We start from the raw sequence: 18152 nt of genomic DNA, 5'->3' as shown, positions 1-18152 counted from the left end.
TTTGTTGGCATTATTTTTATTGAAGCATGGATCTTTAGCTTGGTTCACCATAAAGTGAAGCATTTTATTTATGGTAATAGACAGTTCAGGGCTATAGGGGCATTATAACGTTGCTGGTGTAGATACAACTTTATCAGAAGATACAAACATGACCCGCAATAGAAACAAATACCAAAGAGAACACCATGAAACACCCACTGTTTACAAACCACTTCATTACTACAGACACCAAATGGCAGTTACTGTAAGTAAATCAGTTGCAGAGAACTGACTACATTTAGACAAGGAATTGGGAACTTCTGTTCAGGGCTTCAGCCACAGCTCCTTAGTAGAAAAAAGTTTAATGTCAAGCATTCTTTTTTTTATCCACAAAACAATGCTAACCAACAGACATATCGAAGAAGAAGACCGAAGGATACCAATTACCTTTACAACTACTTCTGCAGTTATCTTCTTGATTAGATACTTTGATTTTTAATTTGCTTGGGGATTTTGTTTGGTTTTTTTTGTTTAGTTTTGTTTTTTAATACATTTTGTCAGAAGGTAAACAGCCCAAAAATCAGCAGCAAAAATATTACGACAACAAAACAAGTAAATACAGTGCCAGTGTGTAATGCTGTAGAAGAGAACATAAAGAAGACAAACCATGATAACTTAATGGTATAAAATGACACCAAGCTGACAATACAGTGCACTCAGATACCTAGGTGACAAAGAATGTTAACCTTTGCACTTAGTACATAGGGGTTTTAAACATAAAATCTGCAAAGTCTTTGTGCTTAACCTTTTTTTTTCCCATTAAACTGAAGTAGTTGCTTACTTCCAATACTGCCACTGTAACCGATATTACAACAGATCACAATTTTCACAGACACGCCAACATTAAAACATTTACCTATGAGAAAATAAGTCACTTCTCATTAGTTCACAGTGCGAAAAAGTGATGTACACTCTGTCTTGAGAGGCTTGCAGTTCTTCACCAAGCCAGCTGCAGAAAAGTCCTGATACCAGATGCAGTGCTAGATTTAGAGAATGGAAAGCAACACATCACATGTTGGGGAGAAAGGAAATAAATGTCTCGTTTCTTCACGGATATCGTCTAAGAGACCTTCGTCTTCTGCTGTAGAAATGCCTGAGCCCATGTTGCCGTGAAAAATTCATCATGTAATTTTGTTTGCGAGTGCTGTCAGAGGCAAAGGTGGAGGAAGAGAGCAGTGTCAGCTTCTTTAATATGTACTTTAAATTACTTTGGAGCAGGGAGCTAGTGGGACAGACCCTTCTTTGTCCTTGCATGACCTTCTGAACCTGTACAAAGTGAAGTGCACCCTTTGTACAACAGCAAGGTACAAGGCAAGTGAGAATCTGTCCCACTTTGCTTTTATTTACAGTTCATTATCAGTATCAATTACAGTTCTCACTTTCAGCTCATGAAAACATGCTACCAAAGCTCTATGCACTTCATAGCCTCCCAATACAGGGCACTTCTCTGCAGTGCTTTCATACTCTACTTATCTTTCTGTCTTCAATCATTAACTGCTTTATCTGGAGAGCAGAAGAAAGGCTTTACTGCATTTTCTTTCACTTTTACCCTACAGAAAGTGAAGTACAGTACTCCTCTGCAGACTGAACACCTCCCTGTGCTAAAGTGCCCCATCCAAAATTAAAGGAAGCTCTGGGAAATTAGCATCATGCCTGGGGGAGACCAGTTAAAAGACAGCCTAACTCTAGCCTGAGTGAAGAAGGGGCACTTGTTTGGAAGACCCCTCCCAACTAACACAGGTTTCTACTTCTCCCACTGAGAGAAGGAAAAAGGCAGTGATAGACAAGATGGAGACTTATCTCCAAGTCTGGGACTTTGGTACCTGAAACCCATCTAACTCCTAAGGGCTGGCTCCCGCCTTCAGTTTCCAAATTTCATCAGATTTGGAAATAGAGATGTAACATTTGTGGTGAATCCTTACCCCCCTTCTCCACATGGAAAAGTGGCATAAAAGATACTCCCACAGGTGCTCCCACAGATGCAGCTTCTTAAAGAGGTTGGAGCACAGTGTTAATGATGCAGACCCTAAGGATTCAACAGGAGTAGGGAACTTCACCCAGGAGGAACTGCTGGTGATGGCATGACCAAATTTTCTCTTTTGGTTTCCAGGGGAAAGGAGCTGCAAAGTTGTAGTGAACATGCACAGTGTCAGGCTAATTTCTGTCTCCCTGCTTCTGAGGGTGGCTGCTGTTGGTCATGAGTCCTGGAGGAGGTCTCAATGCTGCCCTCCTTTTAATTCCCACTGCCTGGGAAGTGGGTGGTTCCTCAGACACAAGGCCTTGAAGGTGACATTCCACCTGTCAGTAAAGCATCCTAACTATGAAGTAAGGATGGAACATCTGTCTGCTGGGAGAAGGCTGCTCTGCAGCCAAAATACAGGAGACAGAGGCCTAGAAGAAAGCACAGTCCAACTCTGAGTGGCCTTGCTCAGGGTACATGGAACCAAACAGGGCCTGTCTGTGTTTAGCTGAAAATTTTTACTGTTTCTAGACCTGGCTAAATTTAGGACCAAGCTTGCTGTGAGACCCCCAAGGTTGACAGCTGGGATATACACTGAGCTACAGTCCTTGGCCCAGAGGCCTTTGTGTTCCCCCATCTCCCTCCTGCCTTTGATTTGCTCACACGCAGCAACAGCTCCACAGTGATTTTCAGGACTTGTTTCAGGCACTGCTAGGTGCACTTGGGCTCTGTGTCACTTCAAATTCCCAAACACTTTGTGTCTGACCTTAAAATTATGATGAACACGTTTAAAACAATGAACAAATTAAAAACCAAAATCAACAATAAAGGAAATAACTGAAAAAAAGAAGCAAAGAAATGGGTTATGAGTATCATTCCAGGGCATTATTTTAGAGGATGGTGTGTGAAAAATAAGAGAAATCTAAATTGTCAAGAATTAACTGCTTGATGTTTTTACTTGCACTGACATGGTTCAAACTTGTCCTCACTGATGTCTGAGGCAGACTTTTCAGCTCATACAAGCTCCATGCCTTCTGTAGAAAATGACATAATTTTCAGTTGCTGTAGGTAAATCCATATATGCCTGCTGTGCTCTGAGCAGGTGTATATGGATTTAGCTGAATTAATTTTATATCTGGATAGGAGGGAAGCACTGTACAAGAGAGAGCACCAGTCCTTTACAGGAGTTAACTAATACAGTTTGCAGGAATACTGCTGTGTCTTAAGGACTATTAATAACAGATTTAATTTTCATTTTCACAGACTCAGAAAAGGCTTTTCCATGCTTTTGCTGTGCTTTCTCATCTGGAGAACAAAAATACGGTGGACCACATCAAGGTATGTCAGGAATAGACCCCCCCTTCTATAATGGAGGGTGTGGGGGGAAATTTTTGCTTGGGTATCAGTAGCAACTTGAAGGCTGCTTTGCAACAGTGAAATGGACTGGTCAGCATCTGCTGAGACTTCTGCCTTTTTTGTGCATTTACTGAACCAGCAGCAAATCAGAAAAACAGAGATCTAAAACGGTCATCTGTGCATTGCTGGTGGAGCAAATACCAAAAAAGTAATTAATGGGAACAATTACAGCATTGATTACAGCAAATTACAGTGATTAAAGCATTACAGCAAATACAGCATTGTCAATGATTTTTGAGGCCATAATTTAAAAGTACATAGAAGGTAATACTGCTCCAGTTTATACTGGAAACCCTAAATAACTTTACAGTGAAGCTACTGGAGTTGCACTTGTTAGATGGAAACAGCCAACAGAGAAGAACACAATTTGGTCTAGCACACATTTATGGAATACCTTCAATAAAGCCATTTATGAGAAGGAGTCACTCTGGTCTCTAGCAGAGCATTCTGGCTATTGAATGTTACCTACAGCAAAGTTAGAACTACAACTCTGTAACTGAAAATTGATGAAAACAGAACATAGCCAAATGGAATGGAGAATGTGAGGTAGCCACCCCCTGGTATATGCTAATGTTGCTTAGTGTTTCTGTGATTCTGTGTTTAACTGACAAGGAATAAGAGGAACTAAACAGAAAACAAAAATAGTTGAGTAAGAAAATAAAGCATGACCAAAGCCTTAGGAGACAGCAAAACCATGCCTCAGGGCTGGGATGTGTGCACACTGTGAGGCTGAGTTACAGATGCTTTGTGAGGAAGGTACTATGATGAGAAAGTGATGTGCTCTGTCTGAAGTCCTGATGCCTCTTAGTGGTGACAAATACTCTGGTCAGGATTTGAACCCAGGGCTCAATAGCTATGGTAGTTACTGACATCTAGTAACTGACAGCACAAGGCAGCAGAGGTACAAGAAGCAGAAGTACTGGGGAGAAATATGCTGTGTGTCCAAGGGGCACACATGGCTGTGCCAACAGGCAGACTCACTGACAGACGCTGCCTGGCTGTGGCTTCAGCTCTGTGGTTGTTACTTAGAAGAGAAAAAGTGTGAATTTCCCCTTGGGGCTGAGAGGTCACCCACTGGATGCTGTAAATTGGCAGGTCTCATTGCACTGCAGAAGAAGGAGAATGCCTCCTCACCACAACCCTGGTGAAGTTCCCACTGCCTTACAGGGTGAGCTGCTGAACATTTTCTGCCAAGTTTAACCTCCCTCAACTTTCCCCTAGCACCCCAAGGAAGAACTATAGGATTATGGCCCTCAGAGCTCTGTAGCACATCTCAGAGAGCACAAATCATTTCCCACCAACCCACCACTGAGAAAACTCTGTGACAGCTGTAACACAAACACACATTTGGTATTGATTCAGGGAAAGCACTTACCTTATTCTAGTACAAAACCAATGACAGCAAACAATGAAATACAACACAAGTTAGAAAATGCCTTTCAATGCATGCAGCACTGTCATTAGTCATAAAACCCTGACGAGGTTTAGAGGCAATATAGGATTTTTCATCTCTTTTGAAAATAAAAATTGAACAAATTATTTCCTTGTATTTCACATCAGTGTCTATATTTTCATTTTCTATAAAATTCAGCATGCACTTTTTAGAAACATAATAAAAATGTCATAAAAGCACAGTCTGCATCATATTCAATTTGGCATAAATGTTGTGAATATTCAGATAATCACCTACTGTTTGAACTGCTTGTGTTCTTTATTATAAGTATGCTGATATTTTTCCTTTAAATGCATTTTTCAAATCATTGCATTTTTACTAAAACAATGAAGCAGATGAAAATGCTTTTCCAGATGAGCACACATTGTTAGTGCTAGAATATATTAACTTTTTAGTGTTGCAAAATAAACACTCTTTGCACCAAATGCAACATCAGTTCTCAATGAATCATTTGTGCCAAAAATGTGAAGGTATCTAGACAATGAAGAGCATGGAGTGATGGCTGTGGAGGGATCTGTTCAGTTACCCTACAGCTAGCCATAAAACAGTCAATGGGAACATAGTTTTTGCATTCCTTGCACAATTCAAATTTCTCTGGATCAAATAATGAGTTTTGGGGTGCAAAGAAAGCAACATCAGACCCTTAGTGTTCAGCTTATTGTTACCTCTTAGTCCTTAATACCTTTGACCAGAACTGTGAGGGTCTGGCTAGACACAAAGAAATGGCAGTACCAAATGCACATGCAAAAAAGTGCGTGTGGTGTGTGTGCAGCAGATAGGCTGACAGCTGTGCTCCCAGGGAAAAACAATGTGTGAATGAAATGCAGACCTGGACGTGGGCTCTTCTTAGGTTAGAAGTTCAGGGGCACACAAAGCTGCTCTTTGTTCAGCCTGGGCTAAAACAGTTTTGTCCTAAGAAGAGCCACACAGAATGTGAGAGCTGTGCTCAAAGCTTTCTTTACATGTGGAGAGGAAAAAGACGCTGCACTAAAGAGAAATGCTTGGCACTAGCTCTATCACAGGGGCTGGGCAGTTCAGCACCTAGCAGCTGCTTCTGGCTGCAGCATAGCTATCAGCTGGCCTTTAGCTGTCAGGCGGTTAGGGGGCACGATCAGTTCAAGGCATGAGAGTCAGAGCAAGTATCGTGTCACCTCGGGAGAGGGGGCCCATCTGAACATCACTGCTTTTAACAATCATTCATCCCCCAGTGGAATGATTCTAAGGGATATACAAAAGCATCCATCTTGGGGCTGTTTGATCATTGCCAGGTATTTTGCATGCACGTATTATCTGCAGGTTAATCTTTTTTTCCTTCATTAAATTATGCTGGGAGTAACAAGGAACCCAAGAAACTGCCCCTGACAATGTGTTTGCTGGTGAAAGTCTGGTGGCCTTGGCTCAGGAATCAATCAGGCTGAAGAGTGTCATGGCCTTGGCTGTGCATTAGCTGTAAGTGGTATCTGCACTGTGACTTGGCAGCTGGGCTGGAGACAATATCACATTTTTGGATTGCTGGGGAGAGCTGAATCCTGAAAGCAGACACTCACAGATGTGTCCTTGGAGTGAGCACTGAAAGGAGGAGCAGGAACCTTCCTCATGTTGGATGGGAAATTAAAAACAAAATACTTGGTGGTGCTACTTTCCTACAGACCAGCTCTCCCTGCTGCCAAGTGTTCTTCTGCTTGTCCTCTTACTCCATCCCTTAGTTTGCTCAAGGAGGGCATGGCTCACTTGCCCACGGGTTGGGGAAAAGCTGGCACAGCACTCAGGTGTGTGTACCTAGGGGTGCTGGCAGCCAAGCCACCGCCCAGGGCATTTTGAAACTTTAGCCCTCTTTGTCAGCCCACAGAATGGTGGGGAAAACACAAGACGAGCTATGAGGAAAGCCATGAATTTCTGTACTTTCCAAACCACACCTCCTAGTCTAAGATGTCTTCTTGCTGTAAAAGCTCACAGGCTAGAGGCTTGCCTGCTCTGTCAATGTGGGCACACAGATAACAAACAAACATGACAATCCAAGACTGAAACCAAGGTCAGCGAGGATCATTTTGATAGTGCCCAGAGAATGGAGCCAGGTTTAGACAGGTGAAGTGTAAAGGGTTGGACTTGATGATCTGTGAGGTCTCTTCCAACCCTGATGATACTGTGATACTAAGCACAGGCTCTGGTAGACACAGAGCACCAATGGCTGCCGAAGCCAGGGACAGTCATGACTTTCTGAGACAAAGTCAGAGTGGCAACAGGAATTACTTCCCCTTGTGAGACACAGATGTTTCCTAAGGTATCCTGGCTTTGGGATGAATAAGCCAGGCAGAAGCCTACTGACTTTCCAGTGATTCCCTATAGAATTAATGGGAAGTGGTAATGGTGAATGGTTTTAGTTCAGGCCATGCCTTTCTGCAGCCATGCTTGTGAGCCCTGGGGTGGCTACTGCCACCAGAGATGTCCCCTGCCAATCTTGTTGAGAGGGCCTGATTTTTTTAAAACAATTTATTGTTTTGGTTTGGTTTTTTTTCAGTTGTAAGGTAGAAAGACATGGGAATTTGGCTTCCTAAACACTGTGAACCTCCTGCAGGTTCCTTATCTTTCCTAATGCAGCATCATGCAATCACTGATTCACTAAGCCAGGAGTCTGTCTCTCTGTTTCTTCCAGATTTAAGCTTAATGTTATGGAAGCAGAGCCCAGCAAGGTGTGTAAAAGCAGCAGAGCATGTACAGTTACTCAGTGCTGGGACCAGTTTGGCTTGGGGTTGATATGAGTGCCATGCAAGCCGGTGCTTCTCGGTGGCAAAAGGAACAGGGCTAACTAGCAATCAGATAATTCACTTTGCTACTGTTACAAAGCATTACTTGTCTCTGCTAATTCAGAAACCTCATGGGTTTAATTACAGTCTGGAGGTTACCCCAGCCTAGTTTCTTCATTTCTGGATTTTAAATTGTTCAATAAAAGGAACATTTGAACCTATCTATGGAGCAGGTACGCCTCTCTCTGCCAACCACTGTCACGATGAGTTCCCGCCCGTGAAGCCACGAGCATTTCACTTCTACTGGAACTAAACTGTTAGAGAAAAAGCAGGTCAGCTCCTGGTGATGGAACACAGCAAAAACGGGTTAGCTGCCAGCAAACCCATCTCAGCAATGGGAGAATCAGGAGGCTGCAGACACTTGGTAAAATCTTGACAAGGGGACGAGTACAGAGCTTGGACCATGGGAACCTGATACAGTGAACCCTGTTTCTGAACAGTATCCTTCTTACTAAAAAAAGGAAATGAATAAGGCATTAGTTGCTAATGCAAATTGGTCAGAGGCAGAACAACATTACTCTGTGCAAGGAGCAATACAGCAGACTCTTTAGTATCTTCAGAAGGACAGAGATCAGTCTTACATGGCAGCACGGCACTGAACAGGAAGAGCTTGGCTTATATCCCAGCACAGGACTTTTCCATGGTCATTGCTGCATTACAGAACCACACCAGTAGGTGGTGGTGACAAAGCCCCGCTTTCCCTCCTGCGTTTTAACACCACATACCCCTGCTGTGCCACTTACTGCTTGGCAGCCTTAACTGTTGCTGCTTGCAGTCAGGGCAGAGCATTAGCAAAGACTCGTTCTCAAAGGTTTCTCGGGGCCACAATGGCTCTTACAGAGCTCAACACTCATGCCATGCTGGAGGGATTTCAGTGCTTTCTGAGATGGGGTGGGATGAGGTGAAGCTGATACTCACAGGACGACTTCTACGTGGTCCAAAGCCCACTGATCATGACCTGTTCCACTGTGACGAGGCTGCCACCAGCGCAGTAGGACGCCCTTCATTCGTGCCTCCCTGCCACACAAACACAAGGGCCTGTGAGAGCTCCAGAATACTGGTGCTTTGCACATCCTGATCTAGCTCCCAACAGGAACTGAGAGCAAAGTCAAAGTGCTATTTCTACATCCCTGAACATCAACACACCACGTATCCAAAACATGAATGGCAAAAACCGCACACATAAGGAGGAATTTCATAGAATCATAGAATCAACCAGGTTGGAAGAGACCTCCAAGATCATCCAGTCCAACCTATCCCCCAGCCCTAACCAATCAACTAGACCATGGCACTAAGTGCCTCATCCAGTCTTTTCTTGAGCACCTCCAGGGACGGTGCCTCCACCACCTCCCTGGGCAGCCCATTCCAATGCCAATCACTCTCTCTGTGAAGAACTTCTTCCTAACATCCAGCCTATACCTACCCTGGCACAACTTGAGACTGTGTCCCCTTGTTCTATTGCTGGTTGCCTGGGAGAAGAGGCCACCCCCTACCTGGCTACAATGTCCCTTCAGGTAGTTGTAGACAGTAATAAGATCACCCCTGAGCCTCCTCTTCTCCAGGCTAAACAGGCCCAGTTCCCTCAACCTCTCCTCATAGGGTTTGTGCTCCAGGTCCCTCACCAGCTTTGTTGCCCTTCTCTGGACATGTTCCAGCACCTCAACATCTTTCTTGAATTGAGGGGCCCAGAACTGGACACAGTACTCAAGGTGTGGCCTGACCAGTGCTGAGTACAGGGGATGAATAACCTCCCTTGTCCTACTGGCCACACTGTTCCTGATGCAGGCCAGGATGCCATTGGCTCTCTTGGCCACCTGGGCACACTGCTGGCTCATCTTCAGCTTACTATCTATCAGTACCCCCAGGTCCCTTTCCTCCTGTCTGCTCTCCAGCCACTCAGTCCCCAGCCTGTAGCACTGCTTGGGGTTGTTGTGGCCAAAGTGCAGAACCCTGCACTTGGCCTTGTTAAATCTCATCCCATTGGCCTCTGCCCACCCATCCAGCCTGTCCAGGTCCCTTTGCAGGGCTCTCCTACCTTCCAACAGATCAACACCTGCTCCCAGCTTGGTGTCATCTGCAAACTTACTGATGCTGGACTCAATCCCCTCGTCCAGATCATCAATAAAGATATTGAACAGGACTGGGCCCAGCACTGATCCTTGGGGATCAGGATTAATTTTGATCTTCTGTTTTTAAAACAGGTATTCTGGTTTGCTTTTAAGGATACTGGTAAACACTGGCCTGGAATTTGTAATCATCTTTCCTCTTAAGTTTTCTTATTTGTTTACCTTCCCCTCAACCTTTATTCTTCCACAGTGATGCAAAGAAAAATTTTTTTTCTTAGCAGAAATATTTTTTGTGCATTTAATGGTAAGGAAATATGACTAGGTACTCACAGGGGAATATTATAAGACACTCTTTGGGCTTGTATAAAGTCCTTTGGCTGATGCTGTGCAATTACTTGCCATGTAATTCCATTATTTACACTGTACTGGAGGAGCACTGCCTTGTCTACAGTGTTAGGATCACTGAGATTGGTATTGCAGCTGTCTGTTTGCGAAATGCTTCCAATTTGCAAAACAAACATGATTTTGCTGTAAAACACAGAGAGAAAAGCTATTTTCAATACACTGAGTATTCAAACTAGAACAATAGCATTTCCAGGTTTATTGCAGTCACCTTAGTAAAATGTTGAGCATCCTCAAGAGTCATTGCTGTTAACATGTAAAATAAACTCATACCAGCTCCTCTTTCAAAGTTACAGCTTACTGTGTATAACGTGTTGCCAGATAGTTGGAGGCAGTGGATCCAGTTTTACAAGACACATAAACATTATAAACATGCAAATCAATGTAAGAAGAGCTAAAAAAAGGGCAAATAAAGGTTGAATATAATGAAGTGTCTGGAAGATTTATTAGTTTCTATCTGAGTGTTCAAGAAAGGAAGAGGCTGATTTGTACCTGGCCCATTTGCCAATTCCTCCCATTTCTAATCCTGCTTTAGACAACCAAATACAAACCAGTCCTGAGAGCTGTCACTCCATTAAAAGCCAGCACTGGCTGGTGGCTGCATTTGTTTTTCCATGGCCAAAGAGGCTCAATAGATGAAAAAGATCTTCCTGTTCATTGCCAGGTGAATCTAATTCTGTTTGACAACTGAAATGTGAAGATGAGTCTGTAATTACTAACAGCATCTTTAGTCCCAACTGCTGTGGAGGCACACACAGACACGGGATTTGTCTTATCAGATCAGGCACTGCTCCAGACAGTCTGGTGTCTGGTCCTTGCCAATGGCTTCATTGTCAGTGCTGGCTTACTAGAGAGTGCTCTGCTGGACACATCTGACATCGCTTCCTCCTCACTCTCCATCTCCCAGATGGAAGTCACACAGTCTTTTGCCAACCCTAATGTTTATCTGCTGGCCACATCTGACTGCATTGTACAGCCAGGTCAGTACTGGCCCACATGGCTGCATAGACATGCAAAAAGTTTCTTTTCTCATGAGTTGATAAAAGAGCATCTGGGGCTTAGAGCAGTACCTTGCTCGAGTGAGATCCAGAGGCTTGGTCACAGCTTGGCGTATCTGACATCCATTAAAGTAGAGTGAATCTCCGTGGGCATAGGGGGCCAGCTGTCCGCATCCATTCCCTATTACTCCCCCCTGGATGGTTTCCCAGTTTATTTCAGTGACTCTTTCAGATTCAAAATTATCTTTAATGTAACTGGGGAGGTCATGGCTAAAAACAGAGCAGTCATCACCTAGAAACGACAGAGTCAGGTTATCAGACACACCAAAATCAAAAGAATTGAGAACACTGAGCTACGGTTCATTGTAATTCCCTTCAGGTTGTGGGCCAATGTACAGCATGACTACAGGCTGAGTGCATTTCAGCAGATCCATTCCTGATGTGCACACTGCTGTACAGCAAACAGAGGCTGTGAGTTTTCACAGCAGTATAACCTCACGAGTTACAAGATGGTTTCTCCTATTTTGCACTGAGGCCAATGTAAGAAATCTCAAATTGCTGGGTGAAGGCAACCCCCACTAAACCAGGGAGGGAATCTGATCTTAGAAAATTCTGAGACTCTCTCCTGGAAGTCATCAAATACTGGCTCCACTCCCACAAAAACACTTAAAATGTCATGAGGTCACTCAGGTACCATTAGACGTGGGCTTAACTGCATTGAGGGATTGGAGCAGAACACTCTCCTGAAGGGACACGTAACAAACTCATTTACAGGTGCCAGCCACCAGCATGCAGATTCCACACACACAGCCCCTCCTTGACAGGAGTAAAGGGTGAGCAGGTAGCTGTGTTCTGCTTTCAGTGGAGGCTGGTGGGCTTTACATAGAGTGTCAGACAGAAAAGACTGCTGACTCAGTGCAGAGAGAGCAAAGAGAGGGAAGAGGTGCTGCTTGCAGCTCTGTCAGATCGTTAGTTTAGAATCTGTTACTCAGGCATTCCGGTGATTAATTTAGACTTGACGTGCCACTTCTTTTTTTTTTTTGTGTGTGTGGTTTAATTTTGAACTCAATTAGACTGTAGTAGAAGTCTGAGACAGAAACTGAAGAAATGAAACCTTGGTATCCTTCATCACAGATGCAAATGGCTCCAGTTGTGCAATATCCATGGCCACTGCAGAGCCTAGGGCATGCTTCCCCGATGTACACGTGGTCGATTGCCCAGCTCTGCTTTTCTAGCTCTTCACCCTTCTGAATCCACCTGAACTGAGTTGCACTGCAAATACCAAAAGCCAAACACAACACTGTGATACCTAGCAATGAAACATGTCTGTACAGTGATGATCAAAGACACCAGCAGCAGATTTAATGAAACATGTCTTACGAAGGGACTGTGACTTGAATAATGGGAAAGGCCCAGCCTGAATGGGTGGCTGCTGCATTGCTGGCAGTAGCCAGTTCTGTGAACAAAAAGCTTCCTGAAAAAATATTAATTATTCAATCTAAATCCAGCAATTTAAACAGTTGAAAGCATTTTAAATTTTGAAGCATTTTAAACATTTGAAATTCAGGAATTGTGCCAGAAAGAACACTGACATTTTATAGCTCTGCAGGGATCTGACCCTTCAGTAACCTACCTGGATGAGACATGATCAGGCAGCTGGATGGTTATCCTTCTCCACGTAGAGCTGTTCACAGAGTTATAGATGGTAGCTTCATGGAATTGAAATGGGGAGCAGCCAATGCTATTAGATGAGGAAGGAAGACAATGTGTCTGGACGAGCTGCCACGAGTCTGTCCTGTAGGAAGCAACAAAAAATATGTTTTAGAACAACTGAAAGAATAAGGAAAAGCAAATTAATAAATATCTAAGGGTCACAGTGTTGTTTGTCTTAATAAAGGAATCCAAGAGGCTGTCAGCAATAGTTTTCATGCACTGAAGCCACAACAAAAGGTGAGGCTGAAGCATCAGCGCAGCCAGGGAGGATGTTCCTGCAGCAGGGCTGAGTGCTTGAAACCCTAGGTAGTGGCACCCACAGCAGAGTCCAACACAGAGCTCCTCTGGGCTAGTGTGACAGGATTTATTTAAGACTCTGCTCCTTGGTCACTTTCTTACAATGTTCCCGACAGAATTTGCTCCATGTTTGCCCACAGTCATGTGAGCAAAGAATATCCCTTTGCTTGTACAAATGCTTATGCACTACTACCCTACAGTGTTACTAATGGTTTGCTTCTTAAAGATTAGTTTGGAGTTTAGCAACTCACATTTCATTACAGCTTGGCCCTAACTAGATAGTCCCAGATCATGCTAAATGACAGCTTCCTGTAAATGCAGTTTTTGCTAGCACGTTTTTAACAGAAGCATGCTTATGACTGTGACTGCAGACGCTTCAGTGCCGTGGATCTGCCAACATCTAGGACAAATCATAAGGGGAATTTACAAGAGTTATGTAGACAAACCCCAGGATCGCACACAGCTTTTGTTCACTTCCTGTTACAAGGTGAATAGCAAAGTCATTCCTTTCATAAATAAAATCTCTCTAGGTTTTTAGTATCACACCATTTACTTTGTAGGTTTATGAGTTCTGCTGCCATTTACCTGGCATCCTTTGTATACTCCAGCATCACAGAGTGGAGGTCCCCACAAGAAGTTGCCTCACAGCCAACCACGATCTACAGCAGAAAGAGAATTGTCTGGTAGATATTTAATGTGATATAGAACAAAGTCTAGCATTTGCTTCTGTTCTTTGCAGGCTGTATAAAAGAGATTTCCAACTTAAATCTTGGACAAAGTGGGTGGAAAACAGACACTACTTCAGATACTGCTTTCACATAATGAATTTTACTTCACTGCTGCTGTTGTTTTCAAAGAGAGTTCACATTCTCCTTTCTGAAGGTCAACTTAAATACCTAAAGAAACAGTGGCATTTCAGAAAGTGAATTATCAAACTATGTCTTAGTCATCTGTGAATTTTATAGAAGTTTATATGAAATTTGTAATGATAAATATACAGACATAAACTTCAAGTAAATCTAATTGAAGGACAATTATTTTGACAACTTAAAACAATAAATATACTTGTGTTGTATTGGAGTGCAAAGATGACAGCACTCCATGCACAGAACTGAACGGAGAGCAAAAAGCTACAGTTTAACAGCTTCGAATGCAAATGTCAGCCATGCACAAGGGCTGAGCTTAGAAATAAGATCTTTGCTGTGATTGGTGAAGAAAAGAGAAGAGAGAGTTGAGAGAGACAAACTTTGCAGTGAGGGTTTAGTCATGTGAACTGTTAAATGCTGATGGATTGTGGTAAGTTGTGCCTTAAAGCATGGGGAAAAAAGGTGATAGGCTGGGTAAAACAAGGCCATGTATCATAGAATCATAGAATCAACCAGGTTGGAAGAGACCTTCAAGATCATCCAGTCCAACCTATCCTCCTGCCCTAGCCAGTCAACTAGACCATGGCACAAAGTGCCTCATCCAGGCTTTTCTTGAAGACCCCCAGGGACGATGCCTCCACCACCTCCCTGGGCAGCCCATTCCAATGCCAATCACTCTCTCTGGCAAGAACTTCCTCCTAAAATCCAGCCTGTACTTTCCCCGGCACAACTTGAGACTGTGTCCCCTTGTTCTGTTGCTGGTTGCCTGGGAGAAGAGGCCAACCCCTACCTGGCTACAATATCCCTTCAGGTAGTTGTAGACAGCAATGAGGTCCCCCCTGAGCCTCCTCTTCTCTAGGCTAAACAACCCCAGCTCCCATGTAAAATGGGAGGGTCTCAACACTCAGCAGTAAAAAGCCTGTCACACTCCTCTTTTATATAGTTGCTTCAAAGGTGGCACAGTGTGTGAGTAGGGGAAGAAGTGCTTTGGGGATTGTATTAGACAGTTAATATAAACCAGGAAATGATGGTGAGAAAAGGAGAAAATATTGGGTAGTGGAAGATGGAAAACTCTTGAACAATCCTGTTGAACAGAAGGGCAAGGTAAAAACTGTAAGAAGCAAATGGGGACTGTTTGGATAACACTGCTTTCAGATGAGTTCCTGGCTTACTTCATAAATTGGACTTGGGGAAGGGCCTGGAACATTACTGAAAAACAACCACAGGTTGCCTTTGGCCCTGCACACAGTTTTTCCTTAAAACAAAGTAGAATATCCAGAAATGTTTCTCTGGTTAAGTCATTTGCCATGACACAAGTGAAGGGGTGCTCCTACTTGAGCACTCTGCTTTTCCCATGTTGCTCTTCTCCAGTCTGCCTCTACCTTGCCTTTTCTGCTTATTCCTCAGTTGGGGGCAATGGCACATCCTGCCTGCTTCGGATGCTCAACTCAAAAGATCTGATGAGCCAGGGATATAAAGAAAAAGGGATTAGACTTCCAGTCCTCATTAACCCCTAAAGCACACAGACAGAATAATTTGACATTTAACCTTCACGCAACCTTTCTGGTTCCCATTACCTACGCTTCAGAACGTAATTTGGATTCTAGTTATTCATCCACCTGGGCATTCTAGTTGTAGTTTGAAGAAGAAGAATTTCTGGAGACACTTAAGATGGCCTTTCATTGTATACTTTACTCTGGAGAGAGAGAGAACATTTCTTACTTTAAACTGCATCATGTATCCTGGCTGTATAATGAGCTCCCTGGAGGAGAGGATGTTGTGTGTTTTGTCCTTTTTCTTATTTGGCCAGTAGAGATGGAATGATGGATTTCCACAGAACCCTGCAGTCCTGACTGCATTAGGATAGAAACTCCAGTTTTCTTCATGGGAGGTGCCTTCTGTTAAGAATAGAATAGAATAGAATTGAATAGAATCAACCAGGTTGGAAGAGACCTCCAAGATCATTCAGTCCAACCTATCCCCCAGCCCTATCCAGTCAACTAGACCATGGCACTAAGTGCCTCATCCAGGCTTTTCTTGAACACCTCCAGGGACAGTGCCTCCAGCACCTCCCTGGGCAGCCCATTCCAAGGGCAAATCACTCTCTCTGTGAAGAACTTCCTCCTAACATCCAGCCTATACTTTCCCCAGAGGGAGCAAGCTCTGGATCCAACTCCTGCGCCCAAAAATCCATTTAATATAAAGTCCTCTCATCGAGCATGTATCAGATATTAAACTGATAAGAAGAGGTAAACAGAGTTACCACACTGTCTTGGTGACATCAAGGTTTAGCAATGAATCCACAAAACCACCAGACACAGTTCATCAGTGATACAAACACTAAATTTATGCTATGTCTTGAGACACAATAAGTGAGCTACTAACGCATGTGGGAAAGACATCAGGTGTAATTAAAGTGTGCTTGCAGGCTCACAGGGCTTGACTGAGATAAGGTACTGTCACAGCCTGTCTCACCATCATCGAAGGTGTCCACCAGCTGGCTGGGGTTGATCTCAGCTCCTCCGATCAGGATGTTGTCTAGCGCCCACTGTGCCCGCTCAGGGCCAGAGACCACAAAGCCGTTGCTGATGGTGAAGGGCTGCCACCAGCGCAGGCGGGTTGTGTTGGTCAGAGCCTGCTCAGGCAGCAGGATGTAGTCGTGCCTGACTGAGATGTACTTTTGGTAATCCATTTCGTGAAGCAAAGTCCAGGATATCCCTAGGATGAGGAGATGCAGGTTTAATAATACATAAAGCACCTGGCAGAAAATTCTGGAAGGTAAAAGGAACTGAAAAATACCAGCTCCAATGTTTGATGACAGCTCTTAGCTTAAGGGCAGTTGGCAAGTGTTACTAACTATAAGTATTATTCTAACTGTATAAAAGAATCAAACTGCCCAGGAGCCACTGATTGCTGAAATCAGGCAGGTATGGAAAACTGAGCAATAGATAGAAATTTTAGATAGGAAAAATCTTTACAAGGACATGAAGAGTTCTACAGTTAAAAGTTATCTTATTATTTGGATTTCTCTGACAACTTCTCATATACTTATGGTGCTTGAATACAGAACAATGGTGTAGCTTAGCTGAAATTAGAACATGTACTTGCCTCCATCAATGGAATAGTCTAGCAGCACTCCCTCCTTTCTGCAGGTAGGTCTATGGCATGTTGTCATGTTGTTTTCACTCCCAATTCTCCCCCAGTACTGCAGAAACCTAAGAGGAAATGTTTGAGTTTACATCTGTTAAAGACCTTCACAAGTGGAGAACTTTGCTCCTGTTAGCAGATGTGATGAGTATGTTCAGAATGGCAGCACTCTGAAGTAGGTAACATCAATGCACAAGGAGAACAAAAACCCATACATCACTGTGAAGGTAATTTGGCACTGCAACAAGCTGTCCAGAGAGGCCGTGGGACTATCCTTGGAGGTTTGTCAAGACAAAGCCCTGGGCAACCCGAATTCATCGTTAACCATGAGCCTTTGAGCATGAAGTTGGACTAGAACTACCCGAGACCCCTTCCTTCCTGAAAGGTTGTGTGATTGAGCATATTCTTCCTGGGTGACAGCAGTAAGATTGTGTGTCTTCACTGAAGACACACAGCCAAGGGAAATGATGCTGAAGTTGGATGAACTAACATCTTCCATTGCACTCCAGTTTAGTTACTACTGCTTTCCTGCAGCATGTGAGTGGAGGGGGTCTTGTACAAGCATCCAAGGGAGGACAACCAGCAGAGATAATGTCCAGAACTGAGTGGAAAACATAGCTGGTGTCTCCAGGAGTGGAGCCTGCAGTATCTCTTCTCTTTGCAGTACAGGTGCTGCTGACTGCAGGGCTGTCCTGGAGTCCTGTACCCCTAAATTCCTCTCCTGCCCGGACTTCGGGGGGAAAGGGGAAAAGCCGCCTGGTTTCCCTCCCCCCTCGCCTGCCCTGCAGCCGTGAAGGGGGGGAGGACTGCCCCGTGAGTTCCCGCGCTGGAGCCAGGCTGGGATTGGCCGTGCGCTTTCGCGCCTAAGGTGTGGTAACTCTGCCCTTTGTCTAGCCAAGGTTATAACTATTGGGGGTCTTCCTGCCTTTGGGGTTCCCGCTTTGGAGTTTGCCTGTGCCTGGACGTATGTGTCTGCCTGAGCTCACACACT

The 18152-nt window shown here is 44.0% G+C and overlaps 1 protein-coding gene across 3 annotated transcripts in view; it reads right to left on the bottom strand.

Annotated features, from left to right (window-relative positions):
* Window positions 1-18152, bottom strand: part of RELN (reelin) — a 314867-nt gene continuing 296715 nt past the window's right edge. For 2 of the 3 annotated variants that reach the window (XM_064142519.1, XM_064142521.1), the window contains 11 exons: window positions 17123-17229; window positions 16490-16732; window positions 15737-15912; window positions 13734-13807; window positions 12772-12933; window positions 12253-12410; window positions 11211-11430; window positions 10069-10266; window positions 8591-8689; window positions 4791-4926; window positions 1094-1183 (listed from right to left, as the gene is read on the bottom strand). In XM_064142519.1, coding sequence (XP_063998589.1) covers window positions 4797-4926; window positions 8591-8689; window positions 10069-10266; window positions 11211-11430; window positions 12253-12410; window positions 12772-12933; window positions 13734-13807; window positions 15737-15912; window positions 16490-16732; window positions 17123-17229 — 1567 coding nt within the window. In that variant the 3' untranslated portion in view covers window positions 1094-1183; window positions 4791-4796. Of the gene's footprint in view, window positions 1184-4790; window positions 4927-8590; window positions 8690-10068; window positions 10267-11210; window positions 11431-12252; window positions 12411-12771; window positions 12934-13733; window positions 13808-15736; window positions 15913-16489; window positions 16733-17122; window positions 17230-18152 lie in introns of all 3 variants that reach the window. The other variant, XM_064142520.1, reaches the window with a different exon arrangement.

The sequence above is a fragment of the Pogoniulus pusillus genome, chromosome 4 (assembly GCF_015220805.1).
Source record: "Pogoniulus pusillus isolate bPogPus1 chromosome 4, bPogPus1.pri, whole genome shotgun sequence".
Taxonomy (NCBI): domain Eukaryota; kingdom Metazoa; phylum Chordata; class Aves; order Piciformes; family Lybiidae; genus Pogoniulus; species Pogoniulus pusillus.
The sequence above is the reverse complement of the archived record's forward strand: the minus strand, read 5'-3'. Positions and strand labels throughout refer to the sequence as shown.